The sequence below is a fragment of the Neopsephotus bourkii genome, unplaced genomic scaffold (assembly GCF_033783945.1).
Source record: "Neopsephotus bourkii isolate Nb327-2 ecotype Australia unplaced genomic scaffold, CSIRO-AGI_Nbou_v1 NB_481, whole genome shotgun sequence".
Lineage (NCBI taxonomy): Eukaryota > Metazoa > Chordata > Aves > Psittaciformes > Psittacidae > Neopsephotus > Neopsephotus bourkii.
In genome coordinates this window covers 2,020,991-2,036,481 of record NW_026900982.1, presented here as the reverse complement: position 1 = coordinate 2,036,481, position 15,491 = coordinate 2,020,991, and the positions used below count along the sequence as shown (strand labels likewise).

At 49.3% G+C, this 15,491-nt stretch overlaps 1 protein-coding gene across 3 annotated transcripts in view; it reads left to right on the top strand.

The window, feature by feature from the left end:
* The first annotated feature begins 392 nt into the window (after nt 1-392).
* GALM (galactose mutarotase) overlaps nt 393-15,491 on the top strand; it is a 201,153-nt gene continuing 186,054 nt past the window's right edge. For all 3 annotated transcript variants that reach the window (XR_009724979.1, XM_061350334.1, XM_061350333.1), the window contains exons 1-7: nt 393-692; nt 1,226-1,380; nt 10,232-10,438; nt 11,933-12,014; nt 14,334-14,475; nt 14,772-14,946; nt 15,096-15,202. Coding sequence is in view for 2 of the 3 variants with exons in the window: in XM_061350334.1 (XP_061206318.1) it covers nt 497-692; nt 1,226-1,380; nt 10,232-10,438; nt 11,933-12,014; nt 14,334-14,475; nt 14,772-14,946; nt 15,096-15,173 (1,035 nt within the window). In the remaining variant the exon portion in view is untranslated. The remainder of the gene's footprint in view (nt 693-1,225; nt 1,381-10,231; nt 10,439-11,932; nt 12,015-14,333; nt 14,476-14,771; nt 14,947-15,095; nt 15,203-15,491) is intronic.

Below are 15,491 nucleotides of genomic sequence, written 5' to 3'. Positions count from 1 at the left end.
CTGCCTCCTCCAGCTGCCCGGACCCAGAAGGCTGACGGCAGCGATCCGCACTGCACCGCATCCCTCCATAGCCCCACCGCATCCCTCCATAGCCCCACCGCGTCCCTCCATAGCCCCACCGCGTCCCTCCACAGCCCCACCGCGTCCCTCCACAGCCCCACCGCGTCCCTCCACAGCCCCACCGCGTCCCTCCACAGCCCCACCGCGTCCCTCCACAGCCCCACCGCGTCCCTCCACAGCCCCACCGCGTCCCTCCACAGCCCCACCGCATCCCTCCACAGCCCCACCGCATCCCCGCACCGAGCCGGGGCTCCGTGAGCAGCCGATGAGCGGCCAAGCTCCTCCCCGCGCCATGTGAGGCAGCCATGTGATGTTTATGACCGCTCCTTAGACCCGCGTTCGCTCCGCTCCCGGCCCCCATCGCTTCCTCCCGAGCTCCCGTCCGGCAGAGCCGCGGCTCCCGGTGGTGGTGCCGGGAGGGAAGGTTTGGGGAGCGATGACAGAAGTGACGAGGGAGGTGTTCGGGCACATGCCCAGGGAGGAAGGAGGAGGAGAGGTGGAAAAATTCACCTTAAGGTCGGGCAGCGTGAAGGTGGAGATCCTGTCCTTAGGGTGCATAATCGCGGCTCTGGAGACGAGGGGCAGGGATGGGGTGTTTTCGGATGTTGTCCTGGGCTTTGACACTTTGGAAGGTGGGTCTGAACCTGTCTCTTTAAGACGAAATAATTAAAAAATCAGGCAATTTAACCAGTGTTTCCTGGTTTATTGCCACAGTGCGTGAGCTGCTCCTAAGGGGCCCCTCAAATCATGGGACAGATAAATGCAACTTGTGCTGCCTGGGCTGGGTGGTGGAGGGGGAATGGGGACATTGGTGGCTCCAGGTCTCTGTCATGCTTTGACTGGCAGTGAGAGGCCTTTTCTGCGTATCTTCAAAGAATACAAGATCCCATCAGGCTGTTTTAATCAAAAATCATAGAATTACATGATCACAGAATGGTCTGGGCTGGAAGGAACCTTAAAGCTCATCCAGTTCCAGCCCCCTGTCACAGGCAGGGACACCTTCCCCTAGACCAGGTTGCTCAAAATGTGCCTGAGCTGTGTGTCCTGTGAAGCACCGGGACTGCACTCACCTATTCAGTACTGGGGGGAAGCAGAGACACCTCTCAGGAGACCACCCATCCTGTCCCGTTCCCCCTGTTTAACCACGCGCTGTCTTTCCATGCAGGTTACACGAGGAAGCACCCCTTCTTCGGTGCCGTCGTGGGGCGCGTTGCCAACAGGATTGCGAAGGGGAGGTTCACGGTGGACGGGAAGGACTATCAGCTCTTCCTCAACAACGGGCCCAACAGCCTGCACGGCGGAGCCAGGGGATTTGACAAGGTGAAAACCAGGCTGGTTGGTCCCGGTGTCCTCCGGCACGCAGCCTGCGGGGCTGTGGCAAGAGGGTACCGGTGTCTTCACTCCCCACCCTGCAGGGTTTTCTGGTGGTTGTTGGGTTGAATCAGCTCCCAGAAAGTGCTGTAAGTGCAGGGATGGGGAAGTGAGAACCTGTGAGCGCTGGGTTGGCTTCTCTTTGGTGGGTAGCTTAGCAGGGATCACTTCTGTCATCCTTGGCTGCTGTGCAGAGGGTTCCTGTGCTTCCTCTGTGTTACTGCAGCCCTTGAGGACTCGTGAGCTCGGTTTTGATGGGGGTGTCCTGCGATGAGGTGCTGCTCCCTCAGAACTGGGGTTGGGACATGGTGGTGAGGACCCAGCCTTGTGCGTGCTTTCAGGCTGTTACCTGACATTGCTGTGTCCCCTCGCCAGCCCTTCTCTGTGACCTCCAGAGATAAAATAGCCTTTCCCTGGCCTCAGGGCACTCAGTCCCTCCCATCTTTTCCCAAGAGCTGCTGCTGAATTCCAGATACCACCCATGCGCTACAAGTGGTGAGAGCAGTGGAGCATCTCCTGTCATGAAAGCCTAGCTGATTGCATATGCAGGCTCAGAAGTCTCTGCTTGCCTGAAGCCTTGCACTTTGTTGGATCAAATGCATTTATAACCAGCAAGCACACCTTTCGCACAGGAACACACATGAATGTGCTGGTGGAACTGCTTCCCTGGGTTAATGTTTTGTTTGTGAAAGGACACCCAGGGGCAAAAGTCCGAGTGTCTGATAAAAAACCCTCCCCTTTGGGCAGCACAGCGTGAGCTGGCATCAGATCAGGATCAAGTGCTCCTCAGCAGCCTTAGGATGAAGGGAGTGACTTGGCTGTTGTACCCCCAAACAGGACAACTTGGTTCAAAGTTTCTTTGTACACCCTGACCACAGTGAGCTGGAACCATGCACTCCTTCGCACCCAAGGCTTCCAGACTGTGTTCAGCAGAGGGGACATGGTCCCTTCCCCTTGCTGAAGACATGCCAGCTTGATGCAGACAAAGCAGCAACACCTCCCAGTAAGAGCTTTGGGGCATGCTCAGGCCCCTGCTCAAGACCCCTTCCAGCCAGGTAATGGTCAGCCCTAACAAAAACAAGACACAATGGCTCTTGGCTGTGACTGTCTTGGCCAGCTCACTGCTTGTTGTGTTTTCCTTGTCTTGCAGACCTCGGTGCTGTGGTCAGTGTGTGTTCTGATCACAAGGAAGTTTGCAGACGCACTTAAATGGTGGCAATATCTGACCGCACTGCTGGGAGGCTGGGGAGCCTTAGAAAATAATACTCTTAGCTTTGACAGACAGTGCTATCTGCGTGCTTGCTGGCCTTTAATAGATTTTGGTTCAAAGAACTTAAATAGAAACTCACACATAAAACCACAGTGTCCCACAGCAGTGGGAGCTGCAGTGGAAGCACTCGGTGCAGGAGGACCTGCTCTGCAGCCTGCTCATCACAGTTTTTGAGCAACCTGGCAGGGGTTGGAACTGGAGGAGCTTTAAGGTCCTTCCCAACCCAAACTATTCTGTGATTCTGTTTGGCACCCTCAGTTCCTGTGTTTGGTGAAAATGCTGGCTTTTGACAAGTGCTCTGAGTTTGTGATGTCTGCATAGGACATAAAAGGGGTCATCTCTAAAGCATTATGTGGTCCCTCCCCCTAGCTCTCTCCTCTTTGACCGATAATGACTGTTCCTTATGTTAGCATAAGAACTGACACATAACCACCGGAATGGTTATATGAGGGGCTTTACTGCAGCACTGGGAAACCAGGGGCATGCGCCCAAATCTGGCTTCGGCCTCGTCACATCGTGTTCGCAATTTATACACTAAAAAAATCATAATTAATACATATTCAATACAGATTACATCATTGACTAATACATATGCATCAAGGATTACCACATCAGTCTATTACATCAGCCTCTTCTGCGCTTGCGCAGCCCCCTCTGGTGGTCGTCCTGATGAAGTAAGGAGTCTTCCTCGGATGAAGTAGGAAGTCTTCCTCGGCTTGTCCTTTTCACCTTTCCGTTCTTTGGACGTGTCCCAACCATTATGTGGACGCCAGCATTCTCTTACCTTCCCTTGACTGCCTCTGGTATGCCTAGGTTCTGTTTGGGTAGTTTCACAATATACTTCTCTAAATGCACCCATATACCCTTCACCATATGTGGTTATGTTAGCTCTTGCTACCAAGACTACCATTGTAACACTTGTTATAGAGTAACCATGATACAAAACTGCAAATGAAGCTGCAAAGTTACAACATTTCCTAATATACAAAACAACACTATTGATTTATAAATTTCTCAAATATAATCATTTCTACTACTTTATATGATTATTTTATCTTAAAAACTTTGCCCTTTTCTAACATTTCCCCCCTTTGAAAATACTTCACTCAACTTAAGTATTTTCATTCTCCTAGGTAGCTGTTTCCTGATAAGTAGGAGGAGGTGTGGGGTATTTTGGGTGTTCCCTAGTTACTGCTCCTATAATTCGATGGGTCCATGCACTGCTTCGGGCTGTTTCCTTTCGGATACAAAGATACATCAGATATAGCATTAGAAATACAATCATAGAATCATAGAATCATAGAATAGTTAGGGTTGGAAAGGACCTTCAGATCATCAAGTTCCAACCCCCCTGCCATGGGCAGGGACACCTCGCTCTAAACCATATTACCCCAGGCCTTGTCCAACCTGGCCTTGAACACTGCCAGGGATGAAGCATTCACAACCTCCCTGGGCAACCTATTCCAGTGACTCACCACCCTAACAGGAAAGAATTTCCTCCTTATATCCAATCTAAACTTCCCCTGTTTTAAGTTTTAACCCATTACCCCTTGTCCTGTCACTACAGTCTCTAATGAAGAGTCCATCCCCAGCATCCCTATATTCCCCCTTCAGATACTGGAAGGCTGCTATGAGGTCTCCACGCAGCCTTCTCTTCTCCAGGCTGAACAGCCCCAACTTTCTCAGCTGATCTTCATATGGGAAGTGCTCCAGTCCCCTGATCATCCTCGTGGCCTCCTCTGGACTTGTTCCAACAGTTGATGTCCTTTTTATGTTGAGGACACCAGAACTGTACACAATACTCCAGGTGAGGTCTCACAAGAGCAGAATAAAGGGGCAGGATCACCTCCTTTGACCTGCTGGTCACACTCCTTTTGATGCAGCCCAGGATACGGTTGGCTTTCTGGGCTGCAAGCGCACACTGCAGCCGGCTCATGTTCATTTTCTCATTGACCAGCACCCCCAAGTCCTTCTCCACAGGGCTGCTCTGAATCTCTTCTCTGCCCAGCCTGTAGCTGTGCCTGGGATTGCTCCGACCCAGGTGCAGGACCTTGCACTTGGCATGGTTAAACTTCATGAGGTTGGCATCAGCCCACCTCACAAGCGTGTCAAGGTCCCTCTGGATGGCATTCCTTCCCTCCAGCGTATCAACCGAACCACAGAGCTTGGTGTCATTGGCAAACTTGCTGAGGGCGCACTCAATCCCACTGTCCATGTCAGCAACGAAGATGTTAAACAAGACCGGTCCCAACACTGATCCCTGAGGGACACCACTCCTTACTGGTCTCCAGCCGGACATGGAGCCATTGACCACAACTCTTTGTGTGCAGCCCTCCAGCCAGTTCTTTATCCACCGAGTGGTCCAGTCATCAAATTGATGTCTCTCTAATTTAGAGACAAGGATGTCGTGTGGGACAGTGTCGAATGCTTTGCACAAATCCAGGTAGATGACATCAACTGCTCTACCCCTGTCCATCAGTTCTGTAGCCCCATCATAGAAGGCCACCAAATTGGTCAGGCAGGATTTCCCCTTGGTGAAGCCATGCTGGCTGTCACCAAGCACCTTGTTGATTTTCACGTACCTTAGCATGCCTTCCAGGAGAATCTGCTTGAAGATTTTTCCAGGCACAGAGGTGAGACTGACTGGTCTGTAATTCCCTGGGTCATCCATTTTCCCCTTCTTGAAAATGGGGGTTATATTTCCCTTTTTCCAGTCAGTATTACAATTACAGTTTGCACGAGGGAACGGACCCATCCAGTAAGGTGAAGGCCCAAACTATCAAAGAGTGCTCCAATCCAATTTTGTTCAATATACTCCCTTTCTTTTTCCGCTTCTTGTTCAACTTTGGTCAAGTGGGAAATATCGTATTCTATGTTTGCAGTTACATTAGGAATATGAACACAACAATGGTCTATTCTGTCTTTCAAATATTCACAAACACCGTGTTCTTTAATTAGTAACATATCCAACGCCATCCTGTTCTGCAAGGTCATTTTAGTCATTGCTTGCAACTGCAAATTCATGTCTCTCAATCCCTTCCTCGTCACTCTGGCTAATCTTTCTGTCTGACCAATCAGATCATAAATCATTTCTCTATTTCGGTAAGAAGCAACCTGGGCAAATAGGGATTCTAGAGCCCATCCTACTTTGGTACCTGTGCAGGGTTCCTGCCAAGTATCTTCATCATCTACATTTCTTATTGTTTGAATTTGCAAAGTTTCCAATTTGCCTCTGAATGGTGATTTCTTCCATACTGGACAAAGCGTGGGTAATCCCAAGGTAATCTCCTTGAAAAAACCATTTACAAATAAATGTGTGGCCCAAGACCCATCACTTGTAGCCCAAACAGAATGTCCAATACTACAATTTACTTCAATTTTATGATCTTTTAAGGTTTTGCCTCCGCTCTTCAATCCTCGACATGCACATCCTGCTATCAAAGAGATTTTTAGTGGTGGTAAGGCAATTTTCTCTAAATCCGAATCACGGTCAAAAATGTTTGTGCAGTTCCACCATGGGACTTTTGTATGTTCTCTAGCTGTACTCTATTTTTTTTTTTCTATGTATCATGCACCTCAGTAATTTTCCATTGCTACTATTACAAAGCCATCAAACTTAACATTACTTAAAACTAATTCTAAAGGTTTCTATATGCCATTTTGTGATTTTGTGCCCCTTCGTCTCACTTCTTTCTGTTTTGTTATTATCTCCATCCAATATTGGTGGGGGAGTTCTTTCGGATTAAAACAAACCCTTTATTTTTCTTTCTTTGCAAAGTCTGAGTTTGGTTGTGTACACAATTGCCAATTATTGTTCCTTTACGTTCATACATGGTGTGATAGACTAGTGTTTGAGAGGTTACTCTCCTTCATCTAGTTGTGGTAATCTATTCATTACAGTCGTCGCTTTTATCAGCCATGGCATTTGCCCATATGGGCCCAAGCAGAACCATCGCCTTAGCTACATCAGATCCCATAAAAGGATTCCCTGGAGACATAAATTGTCCTCCCCTAAATGGACATTCATTTTTCCAGTGTCCTTTCTGTTTGCAAATTGCACATTGATTATACCCCAGTCTTTCTGCACTCATTCCCACTTTTGGATTACAAAATCCTCCTCCCCTTCCCCGTCCTCGCATATTACCTCGTCCTCTTCCTCTGGGGTTAGAGAAATCCTGTTCCCTCCCCTGAATTATTGTCAATAAATTCTGCTGCTGTCTCCGGGAACTCTCTTTTTCCCTGTTATTGTACACTTTCCAAGCCACTTCTAGCAATCTGTCCAAGTTTCGCAGATCTGCCCCCTCGAGCTTTTGTAGCTTTCTTCTAATATCATCTTGAGACTGCCCTAAGAAAATTAAAGCCAATAGTGTCCTAGCCTGCTCAGTTTCCACATCCAAATCTGTATACTTCTTTGCAGTTTCTTTAAGTCTTTCTAGGAAAGTAGACGGTGATTCTGCCTTTTCCTGTCTGACGTTATACAATTTTGACCAATTTATTGTTTTAGGTATGGCATTCTGTACTCCGACAATTACCCAGTCCTGATACCTTTGTAAATTCCTCATCCCTATCTGCGTATTATAATCCCACATTGGGTCTTCCATCGGGAAGTTTTCATCTACACTTCCCATAACCAACCCCTGTCTTATATCCTCCCGAACTCTTTCTCTAGCAGTCCGTAATACCATTTCCTTTTCTGTTGAATCCATGAGAGTATCTAAAAGCACCTGTATATCATCCCAATCTGGATTGTGAGTTTTCACAATCATTTTCATTACACGGGCTACTTTGTCAGGATTTTCCCTATATGTTCCTGTTGATTGTTTCCAGATAACTAAATCTCCAAGTGATAAGGGTACTTTAAGGTACACTGGTCCTTCTGTTCCAAACCCCTGTCTTAAAGGCGCAGGCACTCCTCTGGATGTCTGAGCCTGCACTTTTCTTTCTTGATTTCCCCTCTGGTGAGTTCTGTGCGAGACTGGGGTAACTGGGAGGTTTGCTTTCTGATCTCTTTTACACTCACAACTACTCAAACTCTCGAGATCACTGTCAACTTCTTCCCCCCCCCTTTCTTCATTTAATGCTGGCGGGGCTGACGGAGCAACTGCCAAATCCAGACATTCAATATCCCTCTGGTGCTGCAAGCTATTGTCTAAAACAAGGCAATTCATGCACTTTTTCTCGGTAACACATCCCTTACATTGTTCATTAGCATTTTCCTTTACAGCCATTATTCCACAGGACTTTTGCCACTCATCATTATTTCTTAAGGTAAAGAAAAGATGTACATATGGTACCTCGTCCCATTTTCCTTCCCTTTTGCAATATAACATCAACTGTAATATAGTATTGTACTGCAACGTCCCATTTTCAGACCATTTCTCCTGATCTTCCAGTTCATACTGTGTCCACCATACATTACAGTAATCAATTAGTTTACTCTTTTGCATGCTCTGCCCGAGCCGACCCTCCTTCCAGTGACTTAAAATACAGCCTAATGGAGACGACCTAGGGATCAATGGCATTTTGCAAGTACAAAGAGATCTCTAAAAACAAGTTCTTTTGTTTGTTTGTTTTTGTTTTCTCCACCACACACACACCACACACTCCCCACTGAGTTACAATATTTAGCCACACAGATGCTGGTCCTGCAGCATAAAACCAGACCAGAAACCAGACCAGATTTGCTGAACCTGCACAGCTTTCGCTACTGTCTAACAGACGGTGCCTAGGCTTACCCCGGGAGCTCCCTAGCTCAACCAAAGGCAGCTTTCGCTGTGTTTAACAGGCAGGCTTTACCACTAGCCCAGCCAAACGCAGCTTTTGCTGTGTCTAACAGGCAGGCTTTACCACTAGCCCAGCCAAACGCAGCTTTCGCTGTGTCTAACAGGCAGGCTTTACCAAACCAGACTGTACCAGAAATCGGCACTGTGACCGAATCAGACAAAAAAGCACCTTCCTTACCGTATCAGAGGTCCGTCGTGAGCAGCGGAGGTCGGTCGCGGTCGATGGCTCCCCGAGAATCTCTCGGTGCCGGCTGGAGCAGGACCGAAACGCGATCCGCCTCAGCAGTGCCCGCGAGGTCCCACCTGGGTCGCCAAAATGTTAGCGTAAGGACTGACACATAACCACCAGAATGGTTATATGAGGTGCTTTGTTGAGGTGCTGGGAAACCAGGGGCATGCACCCAAATCTGGCTTCGGCCTCGTCACATCGTGTTCGCAATTTATACACTAAAAAAATCATAATTAATACATATTCAATACAGATTACATCATTGACTAATACATATGCATCAAGGATTACCACATCAGTCTATTACATCAGCCTCTTCTGCGCTTGCGCAGCCCCCTCTGGTGGTCGTCCTGATGAAGTAAGGAGTCTTCCTCAGATGAAGTAAGAAGTCTTCCTCAGCTTGTCCTTTTCACCTTTCCGTTCTTTGGACGTGTTCCAACCATTATGTGGACGCCAGCATTCTCTTACCTTCACTTGACTGCCTCTGGTATGCCTAGGTTCTGCTTGGGTAGAGTTTCACAATATACTCCTCTAAATTCACCCATATACCCTTCACCATATATGGTTATGTTAGCTCTTGCTACCAAGACTACCATTGTAACACTTGTTATAGAGTAACCAGGATACAAAAAACTGCAAACGAAGCTGCAAAGTTACATTTCCTAATATACAAAACCACACTATTGATTTATAAATTTCTCAAATATAATCATTTCTACTATTTTATATGATTATTTTATTGTAAAAACTTCACCCTTTTCTAACACTTAGGTAGATGCAAAGCTCCAGAGACTGGGAACCTCACTTCTTGTCACACATCTGTCCTGCAAGGGACTGAGACATCTGCTTAGCACCAGGTCCATGGCCAGGTCAGACCGGCTGTCTGGACAGCTAAGTTTGCAGTGTGCTGGCTTGCTTCACTCACCAGCAGGTTTGGCTCCAAGCAGAGCCCTGGTCTCTGGCAGGGGCAAGAAATGGAGAGGTCTCAGTTCTGTGGATTAGCACTGACATGGATGTACCTGGCAATACATTTGGTATCATTTAACCCAACGCGGGAGCTCCCTGTGTGTGTTTTGTCCTAGAAGCAGCACTGAGTGAGCTGAGGGAAGGGCATCAGCTTGTTGAGGTGATGATGCACACCAGGATACCCATGGGAGGGGGAACAAGTCCAACTGCAGGGCAAAAATCAAGCACATGGACCCTCTGAGGCATGGGTGCTGGGACAGGCTGGGACAGATCCCCATCACAGCAAGCTGCCCTGGCTGTTTGACTGCCCATTGGAAAGCTTGCTCCCTGCTGCTGGCACTGGCTGACCAAGGGCAGGCTGGTGCTTGTGTTTCCTCTCGATTCCTTTTTTCTTTTTCAACCAGGGGATATTGGTTTTTAGTCCTTCACAGAGAGACTGTTTGGGTTTGTTGGGGTTTTTCCCCTCCTAGAAGTAAGAGCAGGAAAGATGATTGAAAAAGCTATGTTTCAGTGCATTATTCCTTGAGCACCTTTGTGCCTGGGTCCTTGCAGGTTCTCTGGAGCCCCCAGGTCCTCCCGAATGGCGTCTGCTTCTTCCGGCTCAGCCCTGATGGAGAGGAAGGCTACCCTGGTGACCTGCAAGTCTGGGTGACCTACACGCTCAATGGTGAGGAGCTGGCCATCAACTATCGAGCCCAGACCAGCAAGACAACACCCGTCAACCTGACAAACCATGCGTACTTCAACCTGGCAGGGCAGGTAAGCGTGGGGAGATGAGCGCCATGGGGGGACACTGTGTAGAAAAAAGCCTGGGGACCCATGGGATGATCCATGGGCTTCCCATGAGGTGCTGAAACCAACATGCTCTGGGGACTCAGCATGCTTCCTGGGACACAGGAGTGAGGGTTGTCTCTGTGCATCACGGGTTGGGACAGGACTGAATCACACAGACCTCAGCTGAGGACACGTTATCCCAGAACATTGTGAACAGAGACATGAATATTAACTCTCCTTTTGTGTGTGAGTGGGGAGTTTCAGTCTCTCCTGGTCCCTCAGGAAGGTAGCAGAAGATGTGCAGAACTGGCATGCCCTAGTGGTGGACTGGCATTTCTTAGCTGCCTTATGTTGGCACTTCTGAGACAACATACTGAACCCTTGTGCAGATGGTGCTGCTGAGATCAGTGCCTGTAGTGCCAGCCAGAGTCAGTGCAGCACGGAAATACTGAGGTCAAAATGGGGAGGAGAAGCATCATGGAAAGAGGATGTGAGGCAGCCAAGGTGGGGAAGTAGCAGGGTGCAAAGAGCTGCCACATACCAGAGTCCTGACAAGTAGACAAGCACTGTACTGTAGCTGCATTTGAGTCTCACCCTGTTTATAACTGTGCTTGGAGGAAAAGGATCCGTGAAATTCAATATTGCTGGGCAGAGCAATAGGATGAGGTAGTGCACACTTGGATGTGAGACAAAGACCCTTAGAAGTGTTAGTGCGAGACATCCCAGCCCCTCCATGCAGAAGGTCTGCTCAGGCTTCTGCTCTAACAGTTCATCCCTGTCAGTGTTCAAGGCCAAGTTGGATGGGGTCTTGAGCAACCTGGTCCAGTGGGAGCTGTCCCCATGGAAGGAGGTTGGAACTAGATGACCTTAAGGTCCTTTCCAACCCAAACCATTCTATGATTCTGTAATGGCTGTTCAGTTGTTAGCTTACCTCCGTTTGTCCTCCCAGTGGTACCGTAATAGCCTCCAGCATGCAGCTCAGGTGAACAGGAGACCTTTGGCCATGAAATTGCTGCTCGGATTAGACAGTGACGTGCAGGTTCAGCTTAGATCCTGCTCCCAACCCAGCAGGCTCCCTGCCAGCATCCCCAAGGCTGCAGGAGGGGAAGAGGAGCGCAGCCAGCCTCTGCCTTGCTGCAGGAGATGAGCCAGGAGGATGGGTTGCACTTCCCCATGCTTGCTTCCTTCCCCTTTTGCCCGTTGCTGTGTGCTCAGCAACCACCACGTTTTGGCTTGTCTGATAGTCTCGCAGGATTTACAGCTTCTAGGTCCCATGGACCCCTAGGATTTTCAGGTTTTGCCTGTGCTGGTACCTTTGTCCTGTACCCAGAGTGAAGGTGGGATGACAGCCAGGAGGTCCCCCAGGCACTACAAGGCCACTTGTACCACTGTGGGCAGTCACATCTGGGCTGTGCTTAAAGATGCTTGAACGGTGGAAGGGCTGCAGCAGGAATCCCAATATTTGCCATCCTCCTGCAGGGCTCACGGGATATCTACGACCATGAGATCTCTATTGAAGCAGATTCCTACCTGCCTGTGGACAACACCAAGATCCCCACTGGTGGGTGGTGAGACACGTGCTGCACATGGTGGAGGTGGTTTTACACATGAATGTGTGTGTGTGTTAAGGAACAGCACTGCCCAGCAAGGGGAAATACAACAGGGGACCCCAGGAACAGCAGGGCCCTCATCCACAGGTGAGGACTCCAGCACTGAGCCCTAGAGCTGCTGGGATCTCTGGTGCTCAGGAGCCCACCATCATCCTTCCCTGCAAGAGCTGAGCCATCAGTCCCCTCACTGGGACAGGAGATCTGGCACTGCTGGCTGGGAGGCTGAAAACACAAAACCAACACTTTTCTTTCCTGCCTTTCATGTTCTACATGATTAAAAGAGGAAAGCCAGTTAAGGAAAACAGCATGTTTCTCCCCATAAAGGCAAGGTTGGATGGGGCTTTGAGCAACCTGGTCGAGTGGAAGGTGTCCCTGCCCATGGCAGGGGGTTGGAACTCAATGAGGTGCCTTCCAACCCAAATCATTCTGTGATTCTATGATTCTATAAATGAGCAAGCTGCTAAATTAAATAATCTGAACAAGATGGGACAAGGAACATGTTTCTTGTACCTGCAGGAGATCCAGCACTGAGCACATGCACTTAGCAATAGGCCCCCACTCAACAAGGGGGCACCTTGCTTTGGGTGGCTTGGCTGTAACACTCCCAAAAACCAGCCTCTCATGTAGCGTGACTGCTGAGTTGCAGGAGGAGTTGATCTGATTGCAGAACGATTCTTGATACCAGGTTGTATTGACTTTAAGAGTGAAAAGCACAAAGGGCAGAGAAGCTGGGTTCAGTGCAGGATGTGTGCCCCAGCGCTGCATGAGCCCCTGGGCGGCTTCTGGTAAATGTGAGCTCTGCTGGAAATGGCAGGGTTTGTTTCCCTGATGTTCTCGCAGGGCTGCTTTGATGAGTGCATGTTCTGGCTTCAGGAGGGAAAGCAGGAGAGGCTTTAAAAAGGCAAAGCTTTTAGCTCAGGTGTCTGGTAAAAACAGCACTACATCTGTGTTCATGCTGTGTGTGCATGCATTGGCTTGCATCTGCAGCAGGGGGTCTCCCAGCCCCAGTGCCTTTTGCTCAGCTTGGTGTGCCAAGCCCAGGATCAAGCTGGGGAAGAGCTTAAGGCCCTACCAAACCTACTGCCCTGCTTCTCCGCACTGGTTTCAGCATGGAGCTGTTTCACAGCTTCACTGCAGCTTTCTGCAGTTCCCTCTTGGTGTTTTGGGTAGACGTAGCTGTTGAAGGTGATAACACTGTAGTCTTAGCCCTGGGGTTAGACAAGGTTTAAAGACAGAGCCCCGCGTGCAGTGGGTGCTGTGTTTTATCTAAGTGCGTAAATCAAAATGGTTTAATTTTGTTTTTTCAAGGCGTTTTTTCTGCCCCACAGCTGAATTCAACAAATGTGCTCCTTTTAGATAGGATCAGAAGCCACAGAGATGTCCTGTTTCTCAAGGTTTGCAGAGCAGAACTGGTGCAGAGCTGCAGCTGAGCTGGGTGCTTTACTGCAGCGAGCGAGAGCACAGCACAGCACATGGGACCAGCAGCGGGGCTGGGATGCCCCAGCTCTGCTGTTCCCAACACCTTTGGAAAGCTCTGCCTTTAGAGACGGATAGAAAAATATGATTTTAGGGAAAAACTCCCTTCCCTACTCCTCCCCTGCCTCTCTCACAAGGGTTTGGGATGGCTGTTCTGCGCTGTTTAGTATGTCTTAGAGTTGTTCTCACTTCAAGAGCTTTATCACAGGATGCTGTGTTACCGCATCAGGCCTTAAAAAAAGACTTAAGCGAAAATGCTGGTTTTACTGTCTTAAGCCTTGTTTTCCCCCAAAACAATGCCCTGAAGCAGAAGGGTACTGGTCCCAGTATATATCCCATATTCACCATTCTGGCAGGTGGGACACCTCTGTGGCCATCTCACGGATGTTTGTTCAGAGATCCGGGAGGATTAATTCATTTACAGACAGACAGTATATGTATATATATGTCTTATGCTTATATAAATATTAACAGCTAATAAGTTTTGGGTTTGTAATAATTAACTTACATAGTTACACATTCAAGCTCCCCCTTGTGTTTTCTGTCTCCTTGGCTTTGCTGTATCCTAGCTAAGCACAGCAGGGTCCACAGGGGCTGCTGGTAGGACAGGGTGGTGGTGCCCCATCCTGAGTCACAGTGGCCACAAGGCAACCTTGCTCAAAGACGGGCACCTCAATGACACAAGGATCACAAACAGGTTAAACCAAAGGAAGGGATCTCAGGCCCGTGCAGAGGGCAGCACTGTGAGTGTTTGCTAGCATGTGACAGACAACACTGCTATTCTCCTTGTGCAGGGGAGGTGGCTGCTGTGCAGGGCACTGGCTTTGATCTCCGGCAGCCCGTGGAGCTGGGGAAACACCTGCAGAAGTTTGGCCTGGATGGCTTTGACCACAACTTCTGCCTGCAGCAGGAGCAGGCTCGACACCTCGCGGCCAGGTAGGCTTGGGGCCTCAGAAGCAGTTTGCCACCCCTGGCTGTTCAGCCAGCTCCCTGGCATCCTCTACTGGCATAGAATCATGGGATAGTTTGGGATGGAAGGGACCTTCTAAGGTCATCTAGTTCCAACCCTCTGTAATGAGCAGGGATATCTCCAACTAGATCAGGTTGCCCAGAACCACATCAGCCTGGCCTTGAATGTCTCCAGGGATGGGGCATCCACCACCTCTCTGGGCAACCTGTGCCACTGTTTTACCATCCTCATTGTAAAAGATTCCTTCCTGGCATCTCCCCAGGGCTCACCACCCACCCACCGGCAGGGCTATGGAGGTTCACACCACGCAGCCTGGCATCCAGTTTTACACCGGAAACAACCTGGATGGCTCCCTGAAGGGCAAAGGTGCTGTTGTGTACCCCAAGCACTCGGCTTTCTGCCTGGAAACCCAGAACTGGCCTGATGCTGTCAACAAGGTGAACCTCCCCCCACCCCTGGAGCTGCTTGGGTCCTGTGGCACAGAACTGTACCACCACAACCACCCACGTCTATATATGAACCTCAGGACCCTTTCTGGTCCCTGGGGTGCACTCACAATCACTGACATGCTGCTGTCCCTCCCCAGCCCCACTTCCCCAACACTCTACTCCACCCGGGTGAGGAGTACAACCATACTACATGGCTCGTGTTCAACACTGCATAGGGGGATGCTGACTCCTACCACTGAGAGGGGTAAGTGCGTCTAACAGATTAGCCAGAAATCCTGCCAGGTGCTGAATGGTGCTTTCAAAGAACCCTGGGTGATGCATCCCATTTGGGAACTTTCTTCCTCCTCTGTGGTTTTCACCCATGGTTTCTGCTGGCTTTAACTCCTGTTACCACCCCTGCCACTGTCTGGTCTGTGCAAAGAGCTCTCACCCTCTGTCCAGCCTCACCCTGGGCATTAGGATTTATTTTGCAGTAAAAACGCACTGAAAGCACGTTGTTTAGGACATGGCATGTCACAGCTCAAACTACAGCA